The 26,338-nt window shown below is 57.1% G+C and overlaps 4 protein-coding genes across 10 annotated transcripts in view; 3 read left to right on the forward strand and 1 right to left on the reverse strand.

Annotated features, from left to right (window-relative positions):
* Window positions 1-483: 483 nt before the first annotated feature.
* On the forward strand, window positions 484-17,325 carry LOC141725481 (CUGBP Elav-like family member 3). Its single transcript, XM_074529165.1, has 13 exons — window positions 484-1,512; window positions 3,853-3,935; window positions 6,076-6,124; window positions 7,415-7,543; window positions 8,361-8,440; window positions 9,635-9,778; window positions 10,971-11,109; window positions 12,204-12,353; window positions 12,425-12,490; window positions 13,405-13,503; window positions 14,655-14,798; window positions 15,610-15,742; window positions 16,776-17,325. The coding sequence occupies exons 1-12, from the start codon at window positions 1,368-1,370 to the stop codon at window positions 15,735-15,737; spliced, it is 1,356 nt and encodes a 451-aa protein (XP_074385266.1). The 5' UTR covers window positions 484-1,367; the 3' UTR covers window positions 15,738-15,742; window positions 16,776-17,325.
* Window positions 8,445-9,618, forward strand: LOC141725600 (uncharacterized; the record flags this gene model as incomplete). The annotated part of the gene is made up of 1 exon (XM_074529548.1): window positions 8,445-9,618. A coding segment is annotated over one exon (1,113 nt), but the record flags the coding sequence as incomplete, so codon positions are not given.
* SNX27 (sorting nexin 27) overlaps window positions 17,022-26,338 on the reverse strand; it is a 39,948-nt gene continuing 30,631 nt past the window's right edge. For all 5 annotated transcript variants that reach the window (XM_074529160.1, XM_074529159.1, XM_074529161.1 and 2 more), the window contains 2 exons: window positions 25,862-25,921; window positions 17,022-22,050 (listed from right to left, as the gene is read on the reverse strand). In XM_074529160.1, coding sequence (XP_074385261.1) covers window positions 22,003-22,050; window positions 25,862-25,921 — 108 coding nt within the window. In that variant the 3' untranslated portion in view covers window positions 17,022-22,002. The remainder of the gene's footprint in view (window positions 22,051-25,861; window positions 25,922-26,338) is intronic.
* On the forward strand, window positions 18,428-21,592 carry LOC141725482 (uncharacterized). Of its 3 annotated transcripts, none has more exons than XM_074529166.1 (2): window positions 18,428-18,773; window positions 18,807-21,592. In XM_074529166.1, exons 1-2 carry the CDS (start codon window positions 18,428-18,430, stop codon window positions 19,781-19,783), a joined length of 1,323 nt encoding a protein of 440 aa, XP_074385267.1. In that variant the 3' UTR covers window positions 19,784-21,592. The 3 variants fall into 3 exon arrangements, with proteins under 3 accessions (XP_074385267.1, XP_074385268.1, XP_074385269.1); XM_074529167.1 differs by having other exon boundaries at window positions 18,522-18,756; XM_074529168.1 differs by having other exon boundaries at window positions 18,522-18,723.

Genomic DNA, 26,338 nt, shown 5'->3' on the forward strand with positions numbered 1-26,338 from the left:
GGGTGACACCACACTGGGGACACCGGGACACGGAGAGGGTGACACTGGGGGTGACATCAGCCTGGTGACACCGGCTCTGGGGACACTGAGACACCGAGGGGGTGACACCGGCCTGGGGAGGGTGACATCGAGGGGTGACACCGGCTCTGGGGACACCGGGAGACCGTGGGGGTGACACTGAGGGGGTGACACCAGTCGGGGGACACCGGGACACGGAGGGGGTGACACTGGGGGTGACATCGAGGGGTGACACCGGGTCTGGGGACACCGGAGGGTGACATCGCCACACGGGCGGGGAGGGGGCGGGGCCTCCTTCAGCACCGGGGACAGCACCGGGAGGCGACAGTGACACACGGGGGGGGGGGGGGGGGGGAGGGGACACGCGTGGGCGGACACCGGACCCTCCCCCCCCCCGGTATCCCCCCCCCATCTGCGCATGCGCGCGGGAGCGGCCCCGCCCCCTCCCCAAAACATCCCCGACCCCCCCCTCCCCCCAAACCGCCCCCGGGCCCGGGCGGGGCCGGTACCGGGGCCCGGGGCCCCCTCCTGGTTCCCGGTGCCGGTGTTGTCCCCGGTTCCGAGCGCCCGCTCCCCGTTCGCAGTCCCGGTGTTGCCGCCGCAGCCGCTCCCCGTGCCCGTTTTCCGCTGCTCGGTTGCCGGTGCCGGTTCCCAGAGCCCCGGTGCCGGTGACTCCAGATCCCGCTGTTGTCGCCGGTGCCGGTGCCCGGCAGGCAGAGCCCCGTACCCCGGTGCCGGTGCCCGTTATCCGCTCCCGGTGCCCGTAGCCGGTTCCCAGTTCTCGTCCCCGGTGTCGCCGCCGGTGCCGGTCCCCGGTGCCGCTCTGACATCAGCACCGGGCGGGGCGGGGCGGGGCGGCTCCAACCGGGCGAGAAAAGCATCTCCCGGTGCCGATCCCGGTGCCGGTACCCGGTACCCGGTGCCGCTGCCCCAGCGGGCGGGCGGGGGGCGGGCTCGGCCACCACCGGGGGCTCTCGGGAACCGGCGGCCGCCATGAACCGAAGCGGGCATTGAGCTCCCCCCGCCCCCCGCCCGGTACCGGGACCCTCCCCGAGGCCACCGGGGCGGTACCGGCGGGGCGGGCGCTCGCAGCATCCGCCGGGATTTTGGGGAGCAGCACCCGGGAAACGGCCGGGACGCACCGGGAGCGCCGGGAGCGCCGCCCCCCGGGCAGAGCTGCCCCCGCCCCGCCGCGCCCCGTCCCCGGAGCCGAGCCGAGCCCCGGGGCCGCCTCGTCCTTTGTGTGCGCCGGGGCACCGGGCACCGCCGGGAGCACCGGGAGCCGAGGCCGGGCGGTGATAGCGGGGAGCGGGAGCGGCCCCGGGGCCCGGGGAGCCCCCGGCGGCCCCATGAAGGAACCGGACGCCATCAAACTCTTCGTGGGGCAGATCCCGCGGCACCTGGAGGAGAAGGACCTGAAACCGATTTTTGAGCAATTCGGTAAAATCTACGAGCTCACCGTCATCAAGGACAAGTACACCGGCATGCACAAAGGTACCGGAACCGGCAACCGGCAACCGGGGATGGGCAAAGGGAACGGGAACGGGCAGCGGGAATGGGGCAGGGGCAGCCCGGGCAGCGGGGGTGGGTGCGGGGCGCGGGCACGGGAGAGCCCCGGGATTCGGCCACCGGTACCGGGAATGGGCCCCGGTACCGGGATTAGCTCGGGGATGTGGCTCCCCGTACTGAGAGCAGCCGCCGGTACCGGGAACGGCCTCGTGATGTGGCTCCCAGCACCGGGAACAGCCCTGGGATTCGGCCCCCGGTAACGGGAACGGCCCCTGAAGCCAGGATCGGCCCCGGGAGATGGTCCCGGTACCGGGAGCGGCCTTGCAATGCGGCCCCGGTACTGGGAACAGCCCCCAGCACCGGGAATAGCCCCGGGATCCAGCCCCGGTACCGGGCACAGCCCCAGCCACGGCCTCCAGCACCAAGAACAGCTCCCGGTACCGGGAACAGCTCCCACACCGGGGACGGCCCTGTGATACAGCCCCGGTACCGGGAACAGCCCCAGGATGGAGTCCCCGGGACTGGGAATGGCCACCGGTACTGGGAACAGCTCCCGGTACCTGGAATGGCCCCAGGATACGGCCCCGGTACCGGCAACAGCCACTGGCACCGGGATTAACACTGTGATACGGCCTGGGGTACCGGGAACAGCCCCGGGTACAACCGAGGGCACCGGGAACAGCCCCCGGTACCGGGAACAGCCCCACAAACAACCCCAGGCACAACCGAGGGCCTCGGTACCGGGAACAGCTCCCGGTAACCGGAACAGCCCCGGCCTTGGGAACCACTCCAGATCCAACCTCCGGTACCGGGAACACCACCACAAACGGTACCGGTACAACCGAGGGCATTGGGAACTGAGAACAGCCCCCAAAACAGCCCCCGGTACCGGGAACAGCCCCAGGTACACCCGAGGGCATCAGGAACAGCCCCCGGTACCGGGAACAGCCTCACAAACGGTACCGGTACAACCGAAAGCACCAGGAACAGCCGCAGGCCTTGAGCAACACCCACAGCTCAGCCTACAGCCACAGGCCCTGGGTACAACCCTGGGCACCGGGAACAGCCCCAGGAACAGCCGAGGGTGCCCCAGGTCACGGTGTTGTACCCCGGGGGCTGGGCCGGCTGTGTGGTGCTGGTGTGAGCTGTGGGGTGTTGAGTCCGGCTGTTGTGGGGCTGAGTGAGTGCAGGCTGTTGTTGTTGGGCTGTTGCTGGTGCTGGGGTGTTCTTGGGCTGTTTTTTTGCTGGGCTGTTGTTGTTAGGTGCTGTTGGGGTGTTGTTGTTTGGGTGTTGTTGTTCGGGTGTTGTTGGAGTGTTTTGCCCGGCCATTGTTGGGGTGTTCTTGGGGTATCGTTACTGTAGTGTTGTTGTTGGGGTGTTGTGCCAGGTGTGTGCAGCCCTTCCAGGCCCTGCCAGGTGTTGTTTCAGGTGTTGGGTGTCACATGGGTGCCCCTCCAGGTGACACCCAGCCCTTGGGGGTGTCCGGCTGTTGTGTCGGGTGTTGTTTTGGGGTGCCAGGCGGGTGTTGGGTGCCACGTGGTCACCCTGTGGGTCCCTGTGAGGGTGACACCGGCTCTGGGTGACGCTGGGGGTGTCTGGGTGTTGTTTTGGGGGTCTCTGGGTGTCATTTTGGGATGTCCGGTTGTTGTTTTGGGGGTTTTCGGGTGTCATTTTGGGAGGTCGGGTTGTTGTTTTGGGGTGTTGTGTCTGTTTTTGGGGTGTCACACGGTCACTGTGTGTCCCTGGGGGTGACACCGCCTCCGGGGGTCCCTGGGTATGGGGGTGACAGTGACAGGACCCTGCTGCCCATGCCGGGGGTGTCCCCAACAACACCCGGAGGGGGGCTCTGAGTCCCCCAAACCCCCGACACCAAAATTGGGGAGGTTTCGAGGGGTCCTCGGGGTCTCTATAGGACCCCCAGGGGTCTTGGGGGGGTCACTGTGCCAAAATGTGGGGTCTGGGGGCTTTTGGGGTCTGTAGGGGGTGGTTGGGTGGTGTGAGGAGGGGTCTGGGGTCTGTGGGGGTTATTTGGGATTTTTGGGGGTTGTTTGGGGTCTGGGAGGGCTGTTTGGAGTCTGGGGGGGTTATTTGGGATTTTTGGGGGTTGTTTGGGATTTTTGGGGGTTATTTGGGGTCTGTGGGGTTATTTGGGATTTTTGGGGGGTTATTTGGGGTCTGGGGGGGCTGTGGGTGTTCTGGGGGGATGTCCCGCTATTTTTGGGGGCTCTCTGGCCACTCCAGACCCTCTGTGTCACCTCGATTTAGGGGTGAGGACACCACGGGGGTCCCTCTGACGCCCCCCGACCCCTTTTTCTTTGCCCCCAGGATGCGCCTTCCTGACCTACTGCGCCCGCGAGTCGGCCCTGAAGGCCCAGAGCGCCCTGCACGAGCAGAAAACCCTGCCGGGGGTGAGTGGGGGGGCGTGGGGACCCCCCCCGAGGCACCCCCAAATCCCTCCTGTGAGCCCCCAACCCGGGACACCCCAAAATCCCCCCATAAAACCCCTAAAAATAACAGTGAAACCCCCAAAATCGCAATGAAATTACCCAGAAACCAACCAAAAACATCACCCTTAAATCCCTCAAAATCACTCCTAAAAATCAGCCTGAAACCCCTAAAAATCACCCTGAAACGACCCAAAAATTAATTGTAAGCCCCCCCAAAAATCACCCTTAAATCCCCCAAAATCGCCCCTAAAAATTACCCTGAAACCCCCCCAAAATCTCTCGGAAACCCCCAAAAAACACTCTGAAACTACCCAAAAAATTAATTATAAGCCCCCCCTAAAATCACCCTTAAATCCCCCAAAATCGCCCCTAAAAATTACTCTGAAACCCCCCCAGAATCGCTCGGAAACCCCCCAAAAATCAGCCTCAAATGCCCCTAAAAATCACCACAAAAGCCCTTAAAAATCAGCCCTAAATTCCCCAAAATCACCCCTAAAATTTACCCTGAAACTCCCCCAAAATCGCTCAGAAACCCCTCAAAAATCACCCTGAAATCCCCCAAAAATCACCACAAAACCCCTTAAAAATCCCCCCAAAATCCCCCCCACCCCCCATTTCAGGACCACCCCGTCCCCCACTACCGGAGGGATTTTTGGGGGGCCAGGGGCGCCCCCGAACATCCGTGGGGCGTTTAATTAACGCCGCTAATGAGGGCCCGGCGCTAATTAAGCGCGGCCGGGCGGGCACGGAGACAACAAAGCCCCGAATTTGGGGGGGGGGTCCTGAAATCCCAGTGCCCCCCACCCCTAATTAATTTTGGGGGGTGGTCCCACCTCTCATCCCCTCCCTCGAGCTGATTTTGGGGGGGGGGGGTTGAGGTTTTCTGAGCGGGATAAAAGGCGGGGAGGGAATTTGGGGGTCCCTAAAGTGGGGAGGGGTCTCAGGGCCCCCCCCCCGCGCGTGTCCCGCCAGGCCCGGGGGCGGATTTGGCTTGGCCGGGATAATCCCGGGATTTGGGGCCGTAAATCCGGGGGGGATTTGGGTTGGGGGGGGTTGATTTGGATGGGGGGGGGGTTATTTTTATTTTGGGGGGGGGGGATTAAGGGCGGCCCCGCCCCAGCAGCTGCCCCCGCGCTGCGCTGGGAATTTGGGGAGGGGGCGTCACCCTCAGCGCTGCGCTGAGCACGGGGGGGGGGGGTCCCGGTGTGGTTTGGGGGCTTTGTTTGCCCCCCCCCACCTTTGTGTGTCCCCCCCCCCCCGTTTTGGGTTGATCCATCGCGCGGGGAGGGGGTGGGGGGGATTAGGGGGGGATTAACGCCCCCCGCCCCCACCCGGGGGGGGGCATTTCCAGCGCCATCTGGGGCTCATTGAGGGGGGGGCGGGATTCGGGGGGGGGGGGGCACCTTCGCTTTCGGCGGCGAAAGGAACGCGCGGGGTCAGCCGGGGATGGGCCCGCCCCCAAATCATCCCTCCCCCCCCTCCGCAAAAAGCCCCAAATTCCCCCCAAATCCCCCCAAAAACGGGGCACGGCCGCCCCTCCCCCACACCCTGAGGGGTTTTTTGGGGGGGGGGCGGGGTCACACCAGGCCTGTGGGAGGGGGGGGCTCCTCCTCTTCCCCCCTCCCCAAATCTCCATCCCCGCCCCCCCCATCCCCATCCCCGTCATTGTTTATCGCGAGCGCTGATGACGTCAGCGGCGTTGCCAGGCAACGGCGATGGGTAAATTGGGGATGAGTGGGCGGTTGCCATGGAGCGGAGCCGGCCGTTGCCATGGCAACCGCGCATCTGCGCCCTCCCCCTCCCCCCCCCCCCCCGTTCCTCTGGGGGGTTCCGGGGTGGGGGGGGGGGGAGGGGGGAGGGGCGGGGTTGGGTCCATTCCCCCCCCCCCCAATTAACGCAGGGGGGGGAGGGGCGCTCATTAACCCGCCCCCCCCCGGCAGCGGCTCCCGTTGCCAGGTAACGGGATGCAGGCCCGGCGTTGCTATGGCGACCGGAGCATCTTTGGGGGGTTTGGGACGCTCTGAGGGGGTGGGAGAGGTACTGGGGGTCTGGGTGGTCTCTGTGTGACCCCAACCCCCCCTGTGTCCCCCCCCGCCCCCAGATGAACCGGCCCATCCAGGTGAAGCCGGCGGACAGTGAGAGCCGAGGAGGTACCGCCCCCAAAAAACCCCAAAATCACCCCCAAATCACCCCTAAAATCCCACAAAATCACCCCAAATTCCCCACCCAAATCACCCCCAAATCACTCCCAAATTTCCCAAAATCTTCCCCTAAATTACCCTGAACTCACCCTCACCACGCTGTCCCCAAACCCCGGTGTCCCCAAATTACCCCAAGGCCACCCCCCAGTGTGAGACCCCCACATCTGTCCCTGTCCCCATCGGGGGTGTCCCTCCATGTCCCTCTTCCCATTCCCAATGTCCCCATCCCATCCCAGTGTCCCCATCCAATGTCCCCATCCTTCCTGCGGTGTCACACCCCTCTGCGTGCCACTGTCCCCATGCCCATGTCCCAGTGCCAGTTGTGATGTCCCTGTGCCCGTGTCCCCATGTCTGTGTCCCCAGTGCCCGTGTCCCAATGCCACCTGAGGGGTCCCTGTGCCCGTGTCCCCCTGTCCATGTCCCCATGACGGTGTCCCCATGCCCATGTCCCAATGCCACCCATGGTGTCCCAATGCCACCCACAGTGTCCCAATGCCACCCATGGTGTCCCAATGCCACCCATGATGTCCCAATGCCAATGTCTCCCTACCCATATCCCGGTGCCACCCGCGGTGTCCCCCTGCCCGTGTCCCCGTGCCAGTGTCCCAGTGCCACCTGTAGTGTCCCTGTGCTCTTGTCCCTATGGCCATGTCCCAGTGCCACCCGCGGTGTCCCTTTGCCCATGTCCCCATGGCCATCCCTGCCCATGTCCCGATGCTATCCCTGATGTCCCAATGCCATCCACAGTGTCCCCATGCCCATGTCCCCGTGCTGGTGTCCCAATGCCACCTGCACTGTCCCAATGCCACCCATGGTGTCCTGATGCCCGTGTCCCCATGCCTGTGTCCCAGCGCCACCTGCGGTGTCCCCATGCCCATGTCCCAGTGCCCCTGTCCAGTTCAGGGTGGTGTCCTGGTGCTCATGTCCCCATGCCCGTGTCCCCATGCCCATATCCCTGTTCCCATGTCCCAGTGCCACCCACGGTCTCCCAATGCCACCTGCAGTGTCCTGCTGCCCATGTCCCGGTGCCCATGTCCCACTGCCAGTGTCCCAGCACCACCCACGGTGTCCCCATGGCGGTGTCCCCATGCCCATGTCCCACTGCCATGCAAGGTGTCCCAAGGCCATCCACAGTGTCCTTGTTCCCATGTCCCCCTACCCATGTCCCAATGCCACCCATGGTGTCCCCTGCCCCTGTCCCCATGCCCATGTCCCGATGTCACCGTCGCTGTCCCGCAGAGGACCGGAAGCTCTTTGTGGGGATGCTGAGCAAGCAGCAGGCGGACGAGGACGTGCGCAAGATGTTCGAGCCCTTCGGCACCATCGACGAGTGCACGGTGCTGCGCGGCCCCGATGGCACCAGCAAAGGTGGGGGGACACGGGGGGACGTGGGGGGGACATCCTGGGGCAGGCGGGGTCACTTGGGGGTCCTGGGGGGTCCCACGGGGGTCACCGGGGCACTGGGACACGGCATGGGGCCATGGGCACAGGGACATGGGCACAGGGACACCACAGGTGGCACTGGCACACGGCATGGGGACACGGCATGGGAACATGGGCACAGGGACACCGTCATGAGGACACGGGCACGAGGGCACCAGCACAGGGACACTGCAGGTGGCATCAGGACACCACAGGTGGCACTGGGACATGGGCAGGGGGACACCATCATGGGGATGCGAGCATGGAGTCACAGGCATGGGGACACTGTGGGTGGCACCAGGATATGGGCATGGGGACAAAGGCACAGGGACACTGCAGGTGGACCAGGACACCAGCATGGGGACACCAGGACACCATAGGTGGCACTGGGACACTGCACTGGCATTGGGACCTGGGCACTGGGACAACATGGCGGGCATGGGGACACTGCAGGTGGCAGCAGGGCATAGGGAGATCTGTGGGGCAGGGATGGGGTTAATGGGGTTTGGGGGGTCCATGGGGTGATGGGGGTGCAGGGGTGGGGTGGGACCCCCAGAGCTCCCTGGAGCTGCCACAAAGCTGATGTCCCCAATGTCCCCAATGTCCCCAATGCCCCCAACGTCCCTAATGTCTCCAATGTACCCAATGTTCCTAATGTCCCCAATGTCCCCAATGTCCCCAATGTCCCTGATGACCCCGATGTCCCCAATGTCCCCAATGTCCCTGATGCCCCCAATGTCTCCGATGTCCCTGATGTCCCCAGGCTGCGCCTTCGTCAAGTTCCAGAGCCACGCGGAGGCCCAGGCCGCCATCGCCGCCCTGCACGGGAGCCGCACGCTGCCGGTGAGGGACCGTCCTTGGCGCTGTCACCTGCGGTGTCACCTTTGTCACCGTCCCCTTCATCGCCTCATCACTGTCCTCATCATCATCCCCTGTGCTGTCACCTTCAGCATCCTCTTCATCGTCCCCTTTGTCATCCCCTTCATCATCCTCTTCATCGTCCCCTTTGTCATCTCCTTCATCATCCTCATCATTGTCCCCTTCATTGTCCTCATCATCATCCCCTTCATGGTCCTCTTCATCATCCTCGTCATTGTTGTCATCCCCATTGTCACCATCATCTCCATCATCCTCATCCTCATCTCCTTCATCATCCTCATTGTGTTGTTTGCCACCCCTTCATCATGCTCCTCATCATCCTCATTACTGTCCCCACCATCCTCTTCATCACTCCATCATCATCCTCAACACTGACCCCACCACTATCCCTCTCACCCTCTCCTTCATCACCTCTTCAATGTCCCCTCATCATCCTCATCTGTTATCACCTAACCACCATCCCCATCATCATCCCATCATCATCCTCACCATCATCCCCACCGTCATCCTCTTCATCACCTTTTTCATCATTCATCCCCCTCAATTGTCTCCACCATTGTCCCCACCATCATCTTCCTCATGCCCTCCTTCCTTGCCATCTCCACCTCCATCCCACTATCATCCTCCCCCCATTACAACCCATCCATCATTCCCATCATCATCCTCTTCATCACCTTCATCACCCCCACCACTGTCCGCATCACCTCCACAATCAACCCATCACCCCCATCATCACGTTCCTCATCCTCATCACTGTTCCCACCATCCTCCGCTTTGTGAACTCCTTCATCATTCCCATCACCATCCTCACCAATGTGTGCATCATCATCATCCTGTTGTCATCCTTACCACTGTCCCCACCATCCTCCCCTTCATCTCCTTCATCATCCTCTTCATCTTTGCCATTGTCCCATCATCATCCTCACCACTGTCTCCACCATCATCCCATGATCATCCTCACCAATGTCTGCATCATCAACCCCATCCTCATCCTCTTCATCACCTCCACCATCATCCTCACCCCATTACAACCCAACCATCACTCCCATCACTGCTCCCACCACTGCCCCGCCCCGTGTGACCCCGAATGGCCCCAACTGACCACGAGTGACCACGAGTGACCACAAGTGACCGCGAGTGGCCGCCGTGTCCCCGCAGGGCGCCTCGTCCAGCCTGGTGGTGAAGTTTGCGGACACGGAGAAGGAGCGGGGGCTGCGGCGCATGCAGCAGGTGGCCAGCCAGCTGGGCATGTTCAGCCCCATCGCCCTCCAGTTCGGCGCCTACAGCGCCTACACGCAGGCGGTACGGGGACTGGGGACACTGGGGACACTGGGGACACTGGGGACATTGGGGACATTGGGGACACTGGGGACATTGGGGACACTGGGGACATTGGGGACATTGGGGACACTGGGGACATTGGGGACACTGAGGACATTGGGGACATGGGGACATTTGGGACACTGGGGACACTGGGGACACTGGGGACACTGGGGACATTGGGGACACTGGGACACTGGGGACATTGGGGACATTGGGGACACTGGGGACACTGGGGACACTGGGGACATTTGGGACACTGGGGACATTGGGGACACGGCGACATTGGGGACATTGGGGACACTGGGGACATTTGGGACACTGGGGACATTGGGGACATTGGGGACATTGGGGACATGGGGACATTTGGGACACTGGGGACACTGGGGACATTGGGGACACTGGAGGGACTAGGGTTGTTGGGGGGATTGAGGACACTGGGGGGATCAAAGGGAAGGGGGTGGGGACCCCCCAAAATCCAGCCTGAGGTGGTTGGGGGTGATTGGTGATGGATGGGAATGGACACCGAGGTGACATCCATGGCAAGGTGACAGTCCCAAACCCTGTGATGGGACATCCATGAGGAGCCCATGTCCCCATGTCCCAGGGTGTTGGTGGCACTGGGGTGACATCCATGGGGATATGCTGGTCCCAGATGGGACACGGGGGTGACATCCATGGGGATGTGCTGGTCACACATCCCAGGGTGTTGGTGGCACTGGGGTGACATCCATGGGGACATGCTCATTCTGGATGGGACACCAGGGTGACATCCATGGGGATGTGCTAGTCCCATGTCCTGGGGTGTTGGTGGCACTGGGGTGACATCCATGGGGACATGATGGTCCTGAGGTGACATCCATGGGGAGATGCTGGTCCTGGATGGGACACTGGGGTGACATCCATGGGGATGTGCTGGTTCTGGATGGGACACTGGGGTGACATCCGTGGGGACATGCTCGTTCTGGATGGGACACCGGGGTGACATCCATGGGGATGTGCTAGTCCCATGTCCTGGGGTGTTGGTGGCACCAGGGTGGGCTCCCAGGGTCTTGGTGGCACCAGGGTGGGTTCCCGGGGTCTTGGTGGCACCAGGGTGGGCTCCCGGGGTGTTGGTGGCTCCCGGGGCGGCGGTGGCCGCGGTGGCCGCGCGGTGCCAGGCGTGTCCCCACAGCTGATGCAGCAGCAGGCGGCCCTGGTGGCCGCGCACTCGGCCTACCTCAGCCCCATGGCCACCATGGCCGTCCAGATGCAGCACATGGGCACGGTCAACCCCAACGGGCTCATCGCCACCCCCCTGCCACCCTCCTCAGGTAACGGGGACAGGGACAGCGGGACAGCGGGGAGGGCATGGGGGACATGGGGATGGGGGGCAGCAGGGATGGGGACAATGGGAGGGACACCAGGGATGGGACAGGGAATATGGGGGGGACACTGGGGGGACACCATAGATGGAATGGGGACACCAGGGGTGGGATGGGGACACCATGGATGGGATGGGGACACCAGGGGTGGGATGGGGACAATGGGGAGGAACACCAGGGATGGGGACATTGGGATGGGGACATGGGGATGGGGGTCACCAGGGGATGGGGGACACTGGAGAGGGGACACAGGAATGGGGACACCAGGGATGGGGACATTGGGGAGGGGTGGCAGAAGACATGGGGACAATGGGGAGGGACACCTGGCATGGGACAGGGAATATGGGGGGGACACTGGGGGGACACCAGGGATGGAATGGGGACACCAGGGATGGAACATGGGATAAATGGGGACATCATGGATGAGATGGAGATACCATGAATGGGACAGGGCCACCACAGATGGGACAGGGACACCACAGATGGGACGGGGACACTCAACCACCACCAAACCCGTGTGAGGTTCCCCACCCTCCAGGGTCACGGTCCTGGTGTCCCAGTGGTGTCCCCGTGGTGTCCCCACGGGTGTCTGGGTGCTGACCCGGTGCTGTCCCTGTGGTATCTCGGTGCTGTCCCGGCGCTGTCCCGGTGCTGACCCGGCTCTGTCCCGGCTCTGTCCCGGCTCTGTCCCGGCGCTGTCCCGGCGCTGTCCCGGTGCTGACCCGGCTCTGTCCCGGCTCTGTCCCGGCGCTGTCCCGGTGCTGACCCGGCTCTGTCCCGGCGCTGTCCCGGCTCTGTCCCGGTGCTGTCCCGGTGCTGTCCCGGCTCTGTCCCGGCGCTGTCCCGGCTCTGTCCCGGCGCTGTCCCGGTGCTGACCCGGCTCTGTCCCGGCGCTGTCCCGGCTCTGTCCCGGTGCTGTCCCGGTGCTGTCCCGGCGCTGTCCCGGCTCTGTCCCGGTGCTGTCCCGGCACTGTCCCGGCTCTGTCCCGGCACTGACCCGGCTCTGTCCCGGTGCTGACCCGGCTCTGACCGTTCCTCCCCAGGAACCAGCACCCCCCCGGCCATGGCGGCCACCCCCGTCCCGGCCATCGCGGCCCCGCTGAGCGTCAACGGCTACAGCCCCGTGCCCGCGCAGCCCGCGGGACCCCCCGCCCCCGACGCCGTCTACGCCGGGGGGGTCCCCCCCTTCCCAGGTGCCCCCCGACCCCTCCCCAGCCCCCCCGAGCCCCGCCGGGCCCCCCCCTAACCCCCCCTGTGCCCCCAGCCCAGAGCCCCGCGGCCCCCGGGGACCCCCTGCAGCAGGCGTACGCTGGCATGCAGCACTACACTGGTGCGTACTGGGGCAACTGGGGGGGACTGGGGGGCACTGGGAGGGACTGAGAGGGGGTTGTGTGGCACTGGGAGGCCACTGGGGGGTACTGGGAGGGACTGGGAGGGCACTGGGAGGGACTGAGGGGCGCTGGGAGGGACTGAGGGGGCACTGGGAGGGACTGGGGGATTGTTGTGTGGCACTGGGAGGGCACTGGGGGGTACTGGGAGGGCACTGGGAGGCAGTTGTGTGGTACTGGGGAGCACTGGGATGGCACTGGGAAGTACTGGGGGGTTGTTGTGTGGCATTGGGGGCACTGGGAGGGCACTGGGAGAACTGAGAAGGGCAATGGGGGAGCTCTTGATGGGACTGGGAGGAACTGGGAGGGCAGTGGGAGGAACTGGGAGGGCAGTGGGAGGAACTGGGGGTGTGTTGTGGGGTACTGGGGGGCACTGGGGGGGCACTGGGAGAACTGAGAAGGGCAATGGGGGAGCTCTTGATGGGACTGGGAGGAACTGGGAGGGCAGTGGGAGGAACTGGGAGGGCAGTGGGAGGAACTGGGGGTGTGTTGTGTGGCATTGGGAGCACTGGGGGGGCACTGGGAGAACTGAGAAGGGCAATGGGGGAGCTCTTGATGGGACTGGGAGGAACTGGGGAGGACTGGGAGGAACTGGGGAGGACTGGGAGGAACTGGGGGTGTGTTGTGGGGTACTGGGGGGCACTGGGAGGTTGTTGGGTGACACTGGGCAGGCACTGGGTGGGCACTGGGGGTCACCAATGGCTTTGGGAGGGTGTTGTACGGCACTGGGGTGGCACTGGGGTGGCACTGGTGGCTTTGGGAGGGTGTTGTACGGCACTGGGCGGGCACTGGGGTGGCACTGGTGACACTGATGTCCCCGGTGACCCCGTGCCCCCCATGCCCCCCGTGCCCCCAGCCGCATACCCGGCCGCCTACGGGCTGGTGAGCCCGGCCTTCGCCCCCCCGGGACCCCTGCTCGCCCCCCCGCCCCCCCCGCAGCAGCAGCAGCGTGAAGGTGAGACCCCCCCGGGACCCCCAAAACTCCCCTGACCCCCAAGACCCCCGCCGGGACCCTCCAGGACCTCCCCCAAACACCCAGACCCCAAAACTCCCTGGGACCCCTGAGATTCCCCCGGGACCCCCCCAAAAGGGTCCTTGTCAGGTTTGGGTTGAGAGTCCTGGTTTTGGGGTCCTGTGTTTCGTTTGGGTTGAGACCCCCAGTTTTGGGGTCCGTGTCAGGTTTGGGTTGAGTGCCCCGGTTTTGGAGTCCCATGTCTGGTTTACGTTGAGAGCCCTGGTTTTGGGGTCTGTATTGGCTTTGGGTTGAGAGCCCCGATTTTGGGGTCCCATGTCCATTTTGGGTTGGCAGCCCTGGTCTTGGGGTCCGTGTTGGTTTTGGGTTGAGAGCTGTGGTTTTGTGGTCCCATGCTGGGTTTGGGTTGGCACCCCCAGTTTTGGGGTCCTGTGTCCAGTTTGGTTTGGCAGCCCCGGCTGTGGGGTCCCGTGTCCGGTTTGGTTTGGCAGCCCTGGTTTTGGGGTCCCATGTCCAGTTTGGGTTGAGAGCCTCGGTTTTGGGGTCTGTCAGTTTTGGGTTGGCAGCCCCAGTTTGGGGTCCTGTGTCTGGTCTGGGTTGGCAGCCCCGGCTGTGGAGTCTGGTCGGTTTTGGGTTAGGACCCCAAGTTTTGGGGTCCCATGTCCGGTTTGGGTTAGCAGCCCCGGTTTTGGGTGCTGTGTCCATTTTGGTTTGGCAGCCCCAGTTTTGGGGTCCCATGTTGGGTTTGGTTTGGCAGCCCCAGTTTTGGGGTCCCATGTTGGGTTTGGTTTGGCAGCCCCGGTTTTGGGGTCCCATGTTGGGTTTGGTTTGCAGCCCCAGTTTTGGGGTCCCATGTTGGGTTTGGTTTGGCAGCCCCGGTTTTGGGGTCCCATGTTGGGTTTGGTTTGGCAGCCCCGGTTTTGGGGTCCCATGTTGGGTTTGGTTTGGCAGCTACAGTTTTGGGGTCCCATGTTGGGTTTGGTTTTGCAGCTCCAGTTTTGGGGTCCCATGTTGGGTTTGGTTTGGCAGCCCCAGTTTTGGGGTCCCATGTTGGGTTTGGTTTGCAGCCCCGGTTTTGGGGTCCGCTCGGTTTTGGGGACGCAGTCCCAGGTGTGACCCCGCTCCCTCCGCAGGCCCCGAGGGCTGTAACATCTTCATCTACCACCTGCCCCAGGAGTTCGCCGACACCGAGATCCTGCAGATGTTCCTCCCCTTCGGCAACGTCATCTCCGCCAAGGTCTTCGTGGACAGGGCCACCAACCAGAGCAAGTGCTTCGGTAGGGACACGGGGACAATGGGGACACTGGTGACATTGGGGGCAAAGGGGACGTTGGGAGCAATGGGGACAAGGAGGACAATGGGGATATTGGGGACATCGGGGACAATGGGGACAATGGGGACAATGGGGATAATGGGGACTTTGGGGACAATGGGAACATTGGGCATAATGGGGACATTGGGGACACTGGAGACAATGGGGACGTTGAGGATGTTGGTGACAATGGGGACATTGGGGACAATGGGGACATTGGGGACATTGGGGACATCGGGGACAATGGGGACATTGGGGACATCAGGGACAATGGGGACATTGGGGGCATTGAAGACATTGGGGACATTGGGGACAATGGGGACATTGGGGACATCGGGGACAATGGGGACACTGGAGACAATGGGGACGTTGAGGATGTTGGTGACAATGGGGACATTGGGGACATTGGGGACATCGGGGACAATGGGGACATTGCTTACATTGGGGACATTGGGGACATCAGGGACAATGGGGACATTGGGGGCATTGAAGACATTGGGGATAATGGGGACATCGGGGACAATGGGGACACTGGGGACATCAGGGACAATGGGGACATTGGGGACATTGGGGACACTGGGGACATGGGGACACAGGGACAGAGGGACAATGGCGACATTGGGATGTGGGATATGTGGATACTGGAGACATTGGGGACGTTGGGATAGGGGGACATGGGGACAATGTCCCCAAATCCTCCATGTCCTTCATGTCCTCCATGTCCCCGTATTCCCGCCATGTCCCCAATGTCCCCACCCCCCCCGGTGTCCCCGCAGGCTTCGTGAGCTTTGACAACCCCGCGAGCGCCCAGGCCGCCATCCAGGCCATGAACGGTTTCCAGATCGGGATGAAGCGGCTCAAGGTGCAGCTCAAGAGGCCCAAAGACGCCAACCGGCCCTACTGAGCCTGGTGAGACCCCCGGGACCCCCGGGGACACCTTGGGACACCCCCAGGACACCCCTGGGGCACCCAGGACCCCCCGGGACATCCCTAGGACACCCCTTGGACATCCTGGAACCCTCTGGGACACCCTGAGACCGCCTGGGATCCCCTGGGACACCTCAGGGACACCCCTGGGGCACCCCTGGGACATCTTGGGACACCCCTGGGACACCTTGGGACACCCTCAGGACCCTCAGGACCCCCTGGGGCACCCTCAGGACCACCTGGGACACCTGGGGATACCCAGGACCACCTGGGACATCCCTAGGACACCCCTTGGACATCCTGGAACCCTCTGGGACACCCTGGGATCCCCCGGGACACCTTGGGGACACCCCTGGGACACCTCGGGGACACCCCTGGGACACCCCTGGGGCACCCTCAGGACACCCTTGGGACACCCGGGGACACCCAGGACCCCCCGGGACATCCCTAGGACACCCCTTGGACATCCTGGAACCCTCTGGGACACCCTGAGATCCCCCGGGACACCTCGGGGACACCCCTGGGACACCTTGGGACACCCTCAGGACCCTCAGGACCCCCTGGGACACCCCTGGGGCACCCTCAGGACCACCTGGGACACCCGGGGACACCCCTTGGACATCCTGGAACCCTCTGGGACACCCTGAGATCCCCCAGGACACCTCGGGGACACCCCTGGGACCCCCTGGAACCTCTCCAGGGATAGAAAACCCCCAGGGATCCCCTTGAGACCCCCCCAGGACCTCCCCTCAGAACTTCCCTTGACCTCCCCATGACCCCCCCAGGGCTGGGAACCCCCCAAAACCCCCCAGATTGGGATGTCCCCCATTGGGATTTGGGATGTCCCCCATTGGGATTTGGGGGGGTCCCAGGGTTTTGGGAGGCTGGAAATGCCCAGGGGGGTATTTGAGGTGTCCCCCATTGGGATTTGGGGTGTCCCAGGGTTTTGAGGGGGCAGGAAGTGCCCCCCCCAAACCCTGTTTAACCCCTCCATCCCTGAATTTTCCCTCCCCAGGTCCGGAGGCTCCGGAGCAGCACCTTTGGGTGCCCCCCCCATTGCAGAGCAGCCCCCCCAAACCCAGCGGTGCCCGGGGGGGGGGGGGGGCTCGGTCCTGCTGGGGGGGGGCCCCAGACCCCCCCACGCTCAGGAAGGATGGACCCCCCCTCCAGGCCCCACCCGACCCCCCCAGTCCATCCCAGTCCAGCCCAGTGCAGGGTGCCAGTGCCCCCCCACCACATCCACTCTGTTTTTGGGGGGGCCGTGCCCACCCTGGGGGACCCCAAAAGGACCCCCCCTCATTCCACCCCCCCCTCCCCCAGGACCCTTCTTGGGGCTTTTCTCACCAAACAGGACCAAAAGCAGCTCCAAACTGGGATGGGGGGGGGTCTCTTGGGGGGGTCCTGGAGGTTTTTGGGGTTCCCAAAGGGGGGCACACGGCCCCCCCCCCCTTCCCCAGTGTCCTCCCGGGGGCGCAGCGGGACCCCAACACTGCCACTGCCACCCGCTCCGCCCACAGCCTGCCTCAGTTTCCCCTCGGGATGGGCCAGCACTGGGATGGGATGGGCTGGGACTGGGATAAACTGGGACTGGGATGGGCTGATAATGGGATGGACTGGGACTGGGATGGACTGGCACTGGGATGGACTGGCATTGGGATAAACTGGCACTGGGATAAACTGGTATTGGGTAAACTGGTACTGGGATGGGCTGATAATGGGATAAACTGGCACTGGGATGGACTGGTACTGGGATGGACTGGTACTGGGATAAACTGGCACTGGGATGGATTGGCACTGGGATGCTCCGTTACTGGGATGGACTGGGACTGGGATAGGCTGGCACTGGGATGGAGCAGCACTGGGATGGACTGGGATGGAGCAGCACTGGGATGGACTGGGATGGACTGGGATGGAGCAGCACTGGGCTGTTCCATCACTCGGATGCTCTGGCACCAAGATGTTCCCACACCAGGGTGATCCCACACTGGGATGTTCCACACTGGGATGCTCTAGCCCTGCTCTAGTCCAGCACTGGGATGTTCCATACTGGGATGCTCCACACTGGGATGCTCCACACTGGGATGATCCCATACTGGGATGCTCCACACTGGGATGTTCTGACACTGGCACGCTCTGGGACCAGGATGCTCCGATACCAGAATGTTCCATCACGGGGATGCTCCGATACTGGGATGATCCCACAAAAGATCCCACAGGAGGAGATCCCAGAGCAGGACAACCCCACAACAGGAGATCCCACAGGAGAGGAACCCACAGTAGATCCTACAGCAAAGGATCCCAGAGCAGGAGATCCCACAGGAGAGGATCCCAGAGCAGGACAACCCCACAACAGGAGATCCCACAGGAGAGGATCCCACAATGGGATGATCCCACAGCAGAAGATCCAACAGTAGATCCCACAGCAGAGGATCCCAGAGCAGGAGATCCCACAGGAGAGGATTCCACAACAGAAGATCCCACAGCAGAGGATCCCACAGCAGAAGATCCCACAGCAGAGGATCCCAGAGCAGGACAATCCCACAATGAGATGATCCCATAGCAGGAGATCCCACAGCAGATCCCACAGCAGAAGATCCCAGAGCAGGACAACCCCACAACAGGAGATCCCACAGCAGATGATTCCACAGCAGGACATCCCACAATGGGATGATCCCACAGCAGGAGATCCCACAGCAGGACGCTCCATCCCTGGGATGGTCCCACACCAGGATGCTCCAATCCGGAATGTTCCACCCTGGGGATGCCCAGAGGGATCCAGGACCAGAATTTTCCAACACCAGAACGTTCCACCAGATCCTCCAACATTGGAATGATCCGATCCCAGGATGGCCCATGGGACCGGAATGCCCTGACCCCAGGATGTTCCTGCTCCTCTGGGATGTCCCCACTCTGGGATGTCCCCTATTTTGGGATGTCCCCGCTCCAGGATGTCCCCACTTTTGGGATGTCCCCAGTCCAGGATGTCCCCACTTTTGGGATGTCCCCACTTTTGGGATGTCCCCACTTTCGGGATGTCCCCAATTTTGGATGTCCCCACTTTTGGGATGTCCCCACCAGGAGCCGGATGGACACGGAGTGGCCAATCCCAAGAATTCCTGGGAACTCCAAACCAGCCAAACCCAGGGGACAGCGGGAGCAGCCAGAGTGGGGACACGGACAAACGGACACGGACACACGGACACGGACAAACGGACACGGACACACGGACACGGACAAACGGACACGGACACACGGACACGCGGCTCCAGCCCCGAATCCCAAACCCCAAATGATCCCAATTCCAGGGGGTGCCCCGGCCCCCACCAGCCAAACCGGGGCCGTGTCCAGCCCGGAGCCCCCCAGGACCCCCCAAACCCCAAGATCCCCAAACCAGTGCCCCCCAAAAACCCCAGTGCCCCAAACTGGGCTGGTGCCCCCAAACCAGTGCCCCCAGTGACCCCAAACTGGGACAATTCCCCCCCAAACTGGGCTGGTGCCCCCAAACCAGTGCCCCCAGTGCCCCCCAAAAACCTGTGCCCCAAACTGGGCTGGCGCCCCCAAACCAGTGCCCCCAAACTGGGCTGGTGCCCCCAAACTGGGCCGGTGCCCCCAAACCAGTGCCCCCAGCACCCCCAAACTGGGACAATTCCCCCCCAGCCCTTCCCATGTGGGGTCGGTGCCACCCCAGTGCCCCCAAACTGGGTCAGGGCCCCCCCAAACCCCCTCCCAGTGCCCCCAGCCCCCCCAAACCAGTGCCCCCCCTCTTCACCCCCGTCCCCACTGTACATACCGGGGGGTGTTGGGCCCCCTCCGTGTCCCCCCCATTTTGGGGGGGCTTTGGGACCTGCTGGGTTGATTTTGGGGGGTGGGGGTGGTGGGGTGGGGGGGTTTGGGGGGCGTTGGGGGAGGGGCAGTGAAGCCCCCTGGGCTCAAGGCTTTATTTATTTGCTATTTATTGCAGTTCCTTTCAGAATTGACTTTTTTTTTCTCTTTTTTTTTTTTGTTTTTTTTCTGTCGAAATAAAAACAAAAAACAAAACAAAACCACCTTAAAAAAAACCCCACTAAATTCCCAAAGTGCAAAAGTTTGAAACCTCCCAGATTTTGGGGGGAGCAACCCCCCCAGGGGAAGGAGCACGGCCACGGCCCTCCGGAATTTCCTCAATAAATCAATTTATTTAAAAGAATATGTTACAATTAATTACACTAAAGGGGCTTTTCCCGACTGGGAACCCGAGGAATGGGAGCAGCTGGAAGAGGGAAAATGGGATAAGAAAGGGGGCAGGGGTTTGATTTTATATTTTTTTAGACTGATTTCTCCCTTTTTTGGGTTTTTTTTTGCTTTTTGGATTAAAAAAAAATCCACAGGAAGATGGTTGAGTTCTCCGTGATCCATTAAAAGGGAAAATTGGGATCAAAATTAAACTTTTCCTGGGATTTTTACCCAAATTTGGGGGTGCTGAAGGAGATTTTAGGGAGGATTTTGGGGATCCCAAACCTCTCCCAGTTTCCCTCCCCCATTCCTGGGTTTTCCACAGCTCGGGGCTCCCGAGGACAACGGAAATCCAATTAATTACAGGGATCCAATTAATGGAATTAATTCCCGGCTCTCGGCTGCTCCGGAGCCGAGGATTTGGGATTTTCCCCCCTCAAAAAAAACAAAAAAAAATTATTTTCCCCCATCCCCATCCAGGGGGAGGAGTGGGGAAAAACCAATCCCAAAAAGGGAATTTTGGGGAAAAAAAATCCCAATTTGGAGCAATTCTGGCTGGGTTTGGTTCCAAAATATTCCCAAATCCACCCCAAACCTTGGTGGGACCAGCTCCAGGCCAGCCCAAAACCAGGCAAAATCAGCTTCTCCAGGTGATTTTTTTCCCTCCCAAAACATGGAAAAATCTCACTCAAAACTAAGGAAAAACAGCTTTTCCATAATTTTTCCTTCTAGGAATTCCTCAGCTGCCGGATCCACGGAAAAATCCCACTCAAAATCAAGGAAAAATGAATTTTCCACCTTATTTTTCCTCCCAAAACATGGAAAAATTGCACTCAAAATCCAGGAAAAAATGGCTTTTCCAGGTGATTTTTTCCTGCTGGGCCTCCTGTGGATAAAACCTGCTCAAATCCAAGGAAAAATGGCTTTTTTCCACCTTATTTTTAATCTCAAAACATGGGAAAAACCCACTCAAAATTTGGGAAATTATCTTTTCCAGAGGGTTTTTCCCCTTGTCCACCCAAAACATGAAAAAAAAGGAAAAAAATTGCTTTTCCAGCTCATTTTTCCCTCCTGGAACATCCCAGCCCAGTGGATCTGTGGAAAAAATCCTGTTCAAAACCAGGGAAAACGAGTTTTCCACCTTTTCCTCCAGAACTATGGAAAAATCCAGCTCAAAATGAGTGAAAATGGTTTTTTTTTCCAAGTTATTTTTCCTGCTTGGACACCCAAATCATGGATAAAAAGTGCTCAAAAATAGGGACAAAAATGGCTTTTTGAGGTTATTTTTCCCTCCTGGGAGCTGCTATTGGATGCAGGGAAAAAATCCCATCAAAAATAAGGAAAATTGGGTTTTTTCCAGGTTATTTTTCCTTTTGGGAGCTGCTGATCCCCATCCAGGGGCAGCCTCAGGATCCTGGAATGTTCCAGATCCCATCCCAAAAAAAACCAGGCACCCCCAAATCCTTGGGAAAACACCCCAAAAAGCAGGAAAACAAATCCATGAGCGGGATCCTTGTGCCAGGACTGGAATTTCCTTGGAATTTTATTCCTTTTGGATGTTTTTCCTGGGTTTTTTTTTAATTTGTAGTGATTAAAAACTGGATTGGGAGGAGAAACAGGGCAGAAAATCCCTTTAAATAAGAGTTGCTGCCACCCTGTGGGATTTTAAAGGAATTATCCTAAAGGAATTATTCAGGCAGAAATAGAACATTCCAGGGCTTTTTCCTGCTTTTTTTTCCCCCCCCTTATTTTTCCACGTCTGACCCAGCAGAAAAAACAAATTCTTAATTCCAGTTTCAAAAAAAAAAAGAAGAAAAATCCCAAAATTCCCAGCCTGGAGCTGGATCTGAGTGGGGAAACGGAGCCCCCTCAGGTGGCTTTTCCCAATTTTTTTTGTGTTTTTTTTTTTTTCCTCTGGAATTCCATAAAGATGACGGGCACGGATGGATTTGGAATTAATGAGATTTAGTTTGGGGGGGATTTAATACAATAAAGGGAATTTTTGGGGGGTTCTGGAAAAGCTCCCAGGGTTAAGTGGCCGCGTCCCTTTGCTGTGACCTGACCAGCTGGAAAAGGTTCTGGAAAAGAAGGAAAAGGGGACAAGGTGAGGGTGGGAAATCTGGGAAATCTGGGAAATAATGGGGTTGGGAAATCTGGGAAATCTGGGAAATAACGGGATGGGAAATCTGGGAAATGGGATTGGGAAATCTGGGAAATAATGGGATTGGGAAATCTGGGAAATCTGGGAAATAATGGGATTGGGAAATCTGGGAAATAATGGGGTTGGGAAATCTGGGAAATCTGGGAAATAATGGGATTGGGAAATCTGGGAAATAATGGGACTGGGAAATCTGGGAAATGAGATTGGGAAATCTGGGAAATCTGGGAAATAATGGGATTGGGAAATCTGGGAAATGGGATTGGGAAATCTGGGAAATAATGGGATTGGGAAATCTGGGAAATGGGATTGGGAAATCTGGGAAATGGGGTTGGGAAATCTGGGAAATGGGAAGGGCTCAGAGCCCAGGCAGGGCTCTCACCCGGAGCCACAACCCCAGTGCCAACCCTGATGCCAGCTCCAAAGCCATTGCCAATGCCAGTGCCAATGGAATTCCAATTGCAATTCCAATGCCAATCCCAATTTAAATTCCAATTGCAATCCCAATGCCAATTTAAATTCCAATTCTAATCCCAATGCCAATGCCAATCTCAATTTAAATTCCAATTCTAATCCCAATTCCAATTTAAATTCCAATTGCAATCCCAATGCCAATTTAAATTCCAATTCCAATTCTAATCCCAATTCCAATTTAATTCCAATCCCAGTTTAAATTTCTATTCCAATGCCAATCCCAATTTAAATTCCAATTCTAATTCCAATCCCAATTCCAATTTCCATTGCCATTTCAATTCCAATTGCAATCCCAATGCCAATTCCAATTTAAATTCCAATCCCAATGCCAATCCCAATATAAATTTCAATTCTAATCCCAGCTCCAATTCCAATTGAAATCCCAATGCCAATCCCAATTTAAATTCCAAATCTAATCCCAACACCAATTCCAATCCCAATTTAAATTCCAATTCTAATCCCAATTGCAATTCCAATTGCAATCCCAATGCCAATTCCAATTTTAATTCCAATCCCAATGCCAATCCCAATTTAAATTTCAATTCCAATCCCAACGTCAATCCCAGTTTAAATTTCTATACAATGCCAATTCCAATCCCAATTTAAATTCCAATTCTAATCCCAATTCCAAACCCAATCCCAATTTAAATTCCAATTCATTTTGCAATTTCAATTGCAATCTCAATGCCAATCCCAATTTAAATTTCTATTCCAATGCCAATCTCAATTTAAATTCCAAATCTAATCCCAACACCAATTCCAATATCAATTTAAATTCCAATCCCAATTCCAATTGCAATTTCAATTCTAATTGCAATTCCAATCCCAATTTAAATTTCTATGCCAATGCCAATCCCAATTCCAATCTCAATTCCAATATAAATTTAAATCCCAATCCCAATCCCAATTTAAAATTCTCCTTAAAGCAGGAGGAGGAGGAGGGAAATGGGATGGAGAAGGAAGAATCTTCCCAGATTTATCCAGGTAATTCTGGATAAATTAGAATTTATCCAAGATTTTTCCCAGATTTATCCCAGGTCATTCCCAGCTCAAGATTTTTCCCAGATTTATCCAGGTAATTCTGGATAAATTAGAATTTATGCAAGATTTTTTCCCAGATTTATCCCAGGTAATTCTGGATAAATTAAAATTTATCCAAGATTTTCCCCAGATTTATCCCAGGTCATTCCCAGCTCCTCAAGATTTTTCCCACATTTATCCCAGGCCATTCCCAGCTCCAGAAGCCTTTTCCCAGATTTATTCAGGTAATTCTGGATAAATTAGAATTTATCCAAGATTTTTCCCAAATTTATTCAGGTAATTCTGGATAAATTAAAATTTATCCAAGATTTTTCCCAGATTTATCCCAGGTAATTCTGGATAAATTAGAATTTATCCAAGATTTTTCCCAGATTTATCCCAGGTCATCCCCAGCTCCAGGAGCCTTTTCCCAGATTTATTCAGGTAATTCTGGATAAATTAAAATTTATCCAAGATTTTTCCCAGATTTATCCAGGTAATTCTGGATAAATTAAAATTTATCCAAGATTTTTCCCAGATTTATTCAGGTAATTCTGGATGAATTTTAATTTATCCAAGATTTTTCCCACATTTATCCCAGGTCATTCCCAGCTCCTCAAGATTTTTCCCAGATTTATTCAGGTAATTCTGGATAAATTAGAATTTATCCAAGATTTTTCCCAGATTTATCCAGGTAATTCTGGATAAATTAGAATTTATCCACGATTTTTCCCAGATTTATCCAGGTAATTCTGGATAAATTAGAATTTATCCAAGATTTTTTCCCAGATTTTATCCCAGGTCATTCCCAGCTCCAGGAGCCTTTTCCCAGATTTATCCAGGTAATTCTGGATAAATTAAAATTTATCCAAGATTTTTCCCAGATTTAGTCAGGTAATTCTGGATAAATTAGAATTTATCCAAGGTTTTTCCCACATTTATCCAGGTAATTCTGGATAAATTAGAATTTATCCAAGATTTTTTCCCAGATTTATCCCAGGTCATTCCCAGCTCCTCAAGATTTTTCCCAGATTTATTCAGGTAATTCTGGATAAATTAAAATTTATCCAAGATTTTTCCCAAATTTATTCAGGTAATTCTGGATAAATTAGAATTTATCCAAGATTTTTCTCATATTTTTCCCAGGTCATTCCCAGCTCAAGATTTTTCCCAGATTTATCCAGGTAATTCTGGATAAATTAGAATTTATCCAAGATTTTTCCCACATTTATCCCAGGTTATTCCCAGCTCCTCAAGATTTTTCCCAGATTTATCCCAGGTAATTCTGGATAAATTAGAATTTATCCAAGATTTTTCCCAGATTTTATCCCAGGTAATTCTGGATAAATCAGAATTTATCCAAGGTTTTTCCCACATTTATCCCAGGTCATTCCCAGCTCCTCAAGATTTTTCCCAGATTTATTCAGGTAATTCTGGATAAATTAGAATTTATCCAAGATTTTTCCCAGATTTATTCAGGTAATTCTGGATAAATTAAAATTTATCCAAGATTTTTCCCACATTTATCCCAGGTCATTCCCAGCTCCAGGAGCCTTTTCCCAGATTTATTCAGGTAATTCTGGATAAATTAGAATTTATCCAAGATTTTTTCCCAGATTTATCCCAGGTAATTCTGGATAAATTAGAATTTATCCAAGATTTTTCCCAGATTTTATCCCAGGTAATTCTGGATAAATCAGAATTTATCCAAGATTTTTTCCCAGATTTATCCCAGGTAATTCTTGATAAATTAGAATTTATCCAAGATTTTTTCCCAGATTTTATCCCAGGTCATTCCCAGCTCCAGGAGCCTTTTCCCAGACTTATCCAGGTAATTCTGGATAAATTAAAATTTATCCAAGATTTTTTCCCAGATTTATCCCAGGTCATTCCCAGCTCCTCAAGATTTTTCCCAGATTTATCCCAGGTAATTCTGGATAAATTAGAATTTATCCAAGATTTTTCCCACATTTATCCCAGGTAATTCTGGAAAAATTAGAATTTATCCAAGATTTTTCCCAGATTTATTCAGGTAATTCTGGATAAATTAGAATTTATCCAAGATTTTCCCCACATTTATCCCAGGTCATTCCCAGCTCCAGGAGCCAATTCCCAGATTTATTCAGGTAATTCTGGATAAATTAGAATTTATCCAAGGTTTTTCCCAGATTTATCCCAGGTAATTCTGGATAAATTAGAATTTATCCAAGGTTTTTCCCAGATTTCCCAATTCTCACCTCCTTCCTCCACTTGAGCTCGCAGAACACTCGCTCGAAGCACTCGTGCATGTAATTGAACTGTGGGGGGAAAAAATGGGAATCAGGGAAAATCCAGGGAAAATCCAGGAGATCCAGGGAAAAAACCCAGGAGCTCCCAGAGGAATTTCAGAGAAGAACCAGAAATTCCAAACAGGGAGGAGCCAGGAATTCCAGACAGGATCCAGCAGCTCCAGAGGGATCCTGAGGAATTCCAGGTGGGATTTGAGAGGATTCTGAGTGGGACTGGGACACTCATGATCCCATTCCTGAGGGAATTTGGGGTGGGATTTGAGGCAATTCCAGGCAAAATCTGAGGGAATTCAGGGTAGGATTTGAGGGAATTCAGGGTGGGATTTGAGGGAATTCTGGGTGGGATTTGAGGGAATTCTGGGCAGGATTTGAGGGAATTCTGGGTGGGATTTGAGGGAATTCCTAGCGGGTTTTGAGGGAATTCCA

Source organism: Zonotrichia albicollis, chromosome 30 (assembly GCF_047830755.1).
Source record: "Zonotrichia albicollis isolate bZonAlb1 chromosome 30, bZonAlb1.hap1, whole genome shotgun sequence".
Taxonomy (NCBI): Eukaryota; Metazoa; Chordata; class Aves; order Passeriformes; family Passerellidae; genus Zonotrichia; species Zonotrichia albicollis.